Source organism: Rhinopithecus bieti, unplaced genomic scaffold (assembly GCF_001698545.2).
Source record: "Rhinopithecus bieti isolate Rb0 unplaced genomic scaffold, ASM169854v2 scaffold_12859, whole genome shotgun sequence".
Taxonomy (NCBI): Eukaryota; Metazoa; Chordata; class Mammalia; order Primates; family Cercopithecidae; genus Rhinopithecus; species Rhinopithecus bieti.
In genome coordinates, this window is record NW_016807388.1 from 539,104 (window position 1) to 546,033 (window position 6,930).

At 43.3% G+C, this 6,930-nt stretch overlaps 1 protein-coding gene across 8 annotated transcripts in view; it reads left to right on the forward strand.

Moving 5' to 3' along the window:
* Window positions 1-6,930, forward strand: part of PRR5L (proline rich 5 like) — a 97,422-nt gene that overhangs the window by 38,977 nt on the left and 51,515 nt on the right. For all 8 annotated transcript variants that reach the window (XR_001887268.1, XM_017881633.1, XM_017881638.1 and 5 more), the window contains one exon: window positions 4,046-4,094. Coding sequence is in view for 7 of the 8 variants with exons in the window: in XM_017881633.1 (XP_017737122.1) it covers window positions 4,046-4,094 (49 nt within the window). In the remaining variant the exon portion in view is untranslated. The remainder of the gene's footprint in view (window positions 1-4,045; window positions 4,095-6,930) is intronic.

The window sequence follows — 6,930 nt, forward strand, 5'->3', positions numbered from 1 at the left end:
GGACTACAGGCGCCCGCCACCGCGCCCGGCTAGTTTTTTGCATTTTTTAGTAGAGACGGTGTTAGCCAGGATGGTCTCCATCTGCTGACCTCGTGATCCGCCCGCCTCGGCCTCCCAAAGTGCTGGGACTATAGGCTTGAGCCACCGCGCCCGGCAAAAATTTGTTTCTGAATAGGATTGTATTGACGTGGTTCAAAAATTTTACACATATAGCAAGGGTATACAATAGAGTCTCCCACCCCTGTATCCCAGAAACCAGTTTTCCATTCTCTCTTCCTCGAAGATAAGTATTAGTAACAGTAACTTATTGGGTATTCTTCCAGAGTTTCTTTATGTGTATATATGAAATACATATGGAAACACAGTTGATAATACTGGATACTTTATACAAGGTCTGTGGACTGGAGTGGGGTCTGGTGATGTGGTGTCTGCAGGACAGCATCTTCCCCAAACTTCAGGGAATCGAGTTGGCTAAAGTGTTGTGTTGCCCTACGTAATTTCCAGCAACAACTTCAAGCTTCTCCAAGGCTTTACCTGTAGACATGAAGAAGAGGACACACAACCCAGTACTTTTTTACATATGATTTTAAAAAATGCATATGTGGATCAGGCACAGTGGCTCATGCCTGTAATCCCAGCACTTTGGGAGGCCAAGGTGGGCAGATCACCTGAGGTCAGGAGTTCGAGGTCAGTCTGGACAACATGGTGAAACCCTATCTCTACCAAAAGTACAAAAATTAGCTGGGAGCAGTGTTGGGTGCCTGCTATCCCAGCTACTCAGGAGGCTGAGGCACAAGAATCGCTTGAGCCCAGGAGGCGGAGGTTGCAGTGACCTGAGATGGCACCACTGCACTCCAGCCTGGGCGACAGAGCAAGACTCCGTCTCAAAAAAAAAAAAAAAAAAATCAAGGAGCTATATATTTCAATTCTAAGGGCCTATGGGGAAACCCATTCATATAGTAATACAGACTTGAACAGCAAGTTATGTAAGAGTGGAATTGACCAACAAATGTGTTAATGTAATGTAAACTAAAATGTGTATTCTTGTTTTTCTCTTCCCATTTTATAAGATAGCCTGTTGTATGTACACACTGTTCTGTATCTTGCATTGTTTCTTTGCTTACTATGACTTAAATCTTTCATGTCATTATTTAGAGCACTTCTTCACTCCCTTTTTTAAATAGTTGCATAGAATTCCATTGCGTGGATGAATATAATCTTTTTATTAGCACTTTATTGGTGCATATTTTATGTTGATTTCTATATTTTGCTGCAATGAAAAACTCTGCACGTATGTGACATGTGACCCTGTCTAACCATGTTATCATGCCCAGACAGAAGGCAGGATTTTATAAGGAATAAGGGCAGTGTAGCTTACGATTTGCCCACGTAGAGCAATAGAATCTTGCCTTAAGTGATCAATAAGGTCTTTTCTGTTCAGATAATTCTATGAACAGTACCTAGTGGAGAAGGCTTTGCATTCTAGATTTGATAAAAGGACAAGTGTGTGGTTCTCCTACTGTACCTGGCTATGGACCATTATATTTAAAGTATATAAAGCAGTTTACCACATCCCATCTGGTTCCTCCTCAGTAAAGAAATAGTTATCACTATCAGCATGGTAGAAGGCCCCTCTTCATGTTCTACTTCTTTATTCTTCCCCATTACCATCTCATCACCCATTATAGCTGCTTCTAGCTTCAGAGTCCTTTCTGCTAAGTCTTTATCTTGGAAGTTACATTGTCTGCTCTTTAGCTTCTGCTCTGTTAGGCTGATTTCTACCTAGACTTCTCTTCCTGGAACCCTCTGCAGAATTCTGGCCTTGGCTGTGGCTTGCTGCACCCTGGCTGCAATGTAAGGCTCCTGGGCTTCCACCCTTCCTGTAGAGTGAAGCCCCTTCCTGCCCTGCCTGATAGAAGGAGAGGAGATGTCTTGGATTCCTCAACTGGGTAGCACCAGGATGCTTTTCTGCATCCCACTGTGAGATGCCTGGGGCAACCTTTATTTGTTCAATCATATCCAGCCCAAACTCATAATTCCGGCACCAGCATAGATCCCTCCTCCATGCTGCTCTCCAGGAGGATGTCCATAGTTTTTTATCTTGAAGGCCCCCTTAACCCTGACGTCTTTCTTTTTCAGTCTTACCCATGGCATCTTCATGAGCACAGTGTTTTCCCACTGTGGGTTCCCTGGGACACCAATTCCACAGCGTATTATATGATCTCAGAACCATGTTAGTCCCTCAGCATCATGAGTACCCAAGATACCTCCCTGGGAAGCTCTGCCCTAAGTAGCCTATTGTTGGGACTTGTTTTTCCACTTGTGCGGAAAGCTTGGCTTCTTCACCTATGGCGTTGAGACTTCCCAAGGACCATGAGGACTTTGTTAGAAGGTGTTTCTCCCTCCTGTGGTCAGAAGCAATCTTCTTACCTCTTTCTGTTTCAAAGCCTCTATCCACTTTAGGCTGCCCCGTAGGTTGCTGTTTCCTGTCTGAGAGACACGTCTAGCCTCTGCCTCAAAGACTAGCGATGCCCAACCTGCTCTTAGTCCAGTGGCTTTTGACAAAGGCTTCCTTCTCTTGGATCAGACCTGCCCACATCTGGGAGAACCCCTGGGTTGTGTTGACGGGGTGGCCCTCCATGAGACTGCCATTAAATTGGCCCTCAAAATGCAGCATCCACGAGAGACATATTTTCTGTCATGGGAAAAGGAAGGTATTTTCTTCGTTCAACGTGTGTTTGTGGTTTTCCAGGGCTTTTTCTGGCACAGAAATTCAAATCGTGTGGTTCTCTCTTTTTTTGTCTTAATTTTATTGTGCCTGTTTTCTCTGCACAAAACAACATCTTGCTGTAACCTCTTGTTTATCCTTCAGTGACGTGAGTGAACATGTTTTGGGGGAGTGAATCCTCAGCAAGGGTTGTCAGAAACTTGAGCATTTGCTCCTTATTAGCCATAGCCAATGGGATGAGTAAAAAAAAGCATTTGAAATCCTGAAGGGTTTACTCCCTAGGGAACTCACTGGATCTGGGGAGCAAGTTATTCTTGTTTTTTTGTTCCCTTACCTTGTCTGGATCAAAATAAAGAATAGTATGGGTGGTTCCATTATTTGTCACAGGGAAAAGGAGAGCTGGTGTCAATATCCCTATTTTCCATTTGTATTTTATTAGCACTTAAGATTCATTGAAATCATCTTGTGAGTGTATTTATTAACATGCTATCTATCCATCAGCCCCCAAGAAGAGAGCAGAGACCTTGTCTGTCTTACTCACCTTTGAACTCCTGGTGCTAGAACAACGTGTAACACATAAAGAGCCATTCAACACATCTTCATTGCTGGATAAATAAAATCTCTCTGTTCTCCCTGCTGTGGCCCACCTTGAAGACTGCTTCAGTCCATTGGGCATGGGTTGTAAGACCACCCAAACCATGGTACCAAGTTGAATTTTGGGTTGGGGGAGGGGTTCTGGATTTGGAGGAGAGACAGGGTGGAGTTATGGGAAAAGATGTTGATTTTGCAAAAAGTCTGGGTTCAAATCTTGGCTCTGCCACTGACTTGTTTTGGGGAACTCTCTGAGGCATCATTTTTTAAATCTGTACAGGAAGAATAATAATTACTCCTATCCCCGCTCAACATACACTTTATAATCCTTGGTTGAAGAATGTATGAAAAATGCGTTTTAAACTATAAAGTGCTCTGCAAATGTGGAGGAGTGCAAAATGATGGTCTTTCTTTTCTTTTTTTTTGCTTCATATAAAGCCAGGTGCCCTGGCCTGCCCCTAGCAGCTCTGCTGGAATTAGGATTTCCTGTGGCTGGCTGCCCTCTTCACAGTGCTACTTTCTCAGAGTGAACTGAGGAACGCATCTTCTAGGATTTCCATTGCTACAATTCCATGATAACAATGGGGTCAGGGGGACCAGGACCTAAGAAAGTGCCCCTAACTTCTCAGGCCTGGCCCCACCCCATGCCACTGGTGAGCACATTGTCACCATGAGCTGTACCATCAAGGGCCGCTTGACGGTGTTTCTCTTCTCCCTTCTCCCCAGGCGGCTGTTGAAGAGTGAACTTGGATCATTCATTACAGACTATTTTCAGGTAAGCTGTGTGGATATGAGCATCCGTCATTATCATGCATGTGGGGGCATGGACCTAAAGGGGGTGGCCAGTACTGTACAATTGGACATTCTTTCAACAGCCAAAATTACATATCCCTAGTCCCTGCTGTGTGCTGTGTGTTGCAGAGGGGCACCAGGCCTGAGTGTCCCAGCAGTTAATGGAGATCCCAGTCCCATGCAGCAGTTCTCAGGCATTTTGGTCTCAGGACCCCTTTACACACATAAAATATTTTGATCCTTGTCTGGATCAAAATAAAGAATAGTATGGATGGTTCCATTATTTGTCTTATGTCTATCTTTACCATAATAGAAATTAAGGCTGGGCGCAGTGGCTCAAGCCTGTAATCCCAGCACTTTGGGAGGCCGAGACGGGCGGATCACGAGGTCAGGAGATCGAGACCATCCTGGCTAACACGGTGAAACCCCGTCTCTACTAAAAAATACAAAAAACTAGCCGGGCGAGGTGGCGGGCGCCTGTAGTCCCAGCTACTTGGGAGGCTGAGGCAGGAGAATGGCGTGAACCCGGGAGGCAGAGCTTGCAGTGAGCTGAATCCGGCCACTGCACTCCAGCCTGGGTGACAGAGCGAGACTCTGTCTCAAAAAAAAAAAAAAAAAGAAATTAAACCTGAAGAGCTTTAAAATATGTCTTAATTTATTTAAGTAATAAGCCTATTACATACCAGCACTAATTACATTTTTATGAAAAATAACTCTCAGAATAAAATAGTAAGGAGATGTCTGCATTGTCTGGCTTCATAGAAGACAGTTGGATTCTTATATCTGCTTCACTTTCAACTTGTAATGATATTGCATGTCATGTAGTTTTGGGAAAACTCCACTGTAAACTCGTGGATAATGCAAGAGAAAAAAACAGATAGCTTAGTATTACCGAGAAAATAGTTTTGACCATGGGAATCCCCCAGGGGACCCTGAATCATACCACATCTGGATCCACTGTCTGGATCAGTCAGACTTCTCCCTTGTCTATAAAGCTCTAGCATAAAGCTAGTTTAGAGTTTAAGGTTCCAGGACCAATCAGAGGATAGTTTCTCATTCACAGACACAAGCTGTTTTCATGACTCTAACCAAAGGCATGGTGGAGACGGAATGGGGAGTGTTGGGTGACAAGGAGTAACTGACTGGATGGCACTTTAGTGAAGTCAGAATCCCCACTTCTCATTCATTTGCTGAGTGGGCAAGCTGTTTCACCTCCCTGTGCCTCGGTTTCCTCATCTGTAAAATGCGACTAAACATACAACTTATCTTAAAAGGTTATTATGTGCTTTATGTGAAATAACACATGCAAAGCACTCTGTACATAGTGTGCAGGGGGACAGTATAGGGTAGTGGTCAAGATCACAGACTTTAGAGGCAGAGTGCTTGGGTTCGGTGCCCAGCATAGCCACTTACTAGCTGTGTGACCTTGAGCAAGTTGCTTTACCTCTCTGTATTTCCTTTTCTGTGAAACAACAGTAATAGGACCAAACCTTATAGGGTTGTCGTGAAGACTAAATAAGTTATTTATAAAAAGTGCTCAGTGACTAGCAGAGAAAGTAAGACAGTAATAAGTGCTTACTAAATTTATATAAGTGCCTATGTGTTATTCTAAGGTGTAATCCATCTCTTCAAATGGAAAAGTAGCATACAATGCATAACATCTTGGTTTCAGGTTAGCAATATTATTCTGTATCCAAATAGAGCATACTTTTAATAAGACAGTTTAAAGAGATTTTAGGTTTTGAAAACAGTACAGGCATCCGTTTATAACTTTTCTTTATGAGATTCAGGAAGCTTAAACTTTTACATGCACTTTAAAAGAATGACATGTCAGTTGTTTAAACACACACACACACACACACACACACACACACACACACACACACACACGGACAGCTCCTCTAAATCTGGACAAACCAAGACCCAACAGAAGCCTGGAATTCAATCTGGTCATATGTCTCAGCTGCTTGGAAGACAGCTGCTGTTCAGGGAGACAAAAACATAAAGATTAAGAGAGAGATAATTAGTCACAAATGTGAATCATTTCAGTTGCCTTTGACTCAAAGGTCAGTCTTGGCCTCACTCTCTTCTCTTGCTGTCTCTACTGATTGATTTTTTAAAAATCTAACTACAGAGAAGTGGTTTTTCAGTCAGTCCTGGAGAAACCTGCTGGGTTGAATTGCCTTCCTCCTTGACATTTAAAAGCTCCATGGTTTGGTGTGGTTTCAATCAGGTTTTAACTGTCGTTTGTCTTTTGGGCTGGGGGTTACCCCTAGGGTGGATAGGAAAGGGTGTTTGGGTGGGGACTTGTTTATCTGGGAAGCCCTGAGGTTTTTGGGGGCGGTTAATACTGCTTACAAAGCGTGCCAGATGCTTAAAAACTAATAACCACTTGTCATTTCCTATCGGGAACCTAATCAGAGAAGCTGCTATGTGAATAGAGTCTCTTGCCAGGGGTGCGGGGCGAGGACTGGTTTTCACAGTTTTAAATCAAAGTTTAAGGTGCTGATCTGGAAACAAGGCTCTCCTAGATACAGTTTTTTTTTTTTTTAAATAGATTTTAAGTGTCATGTGGGCACACCACTTCTTTCTTTCTTTCTTTCTTTCTTTCTTTCTTTCTTTCTTTCTTTCTTTCTTTCTTTCTTTCTTTCTTTTTCTTTCTTTCTTTCCTTTCTTTCCTTTCCTTTCTTTCTTTCCTTTCTTTCCTTCCTTTCTTTCCTTCCTTCCTTCTTTCCTTCCTTCCTTCCTTCCTTCCTTCCTTCCTTCCTTCCTTCCTTCCTTCCTTCCTTCCTTCCTCCCTCCCTCCCTCCCTCCCTCCC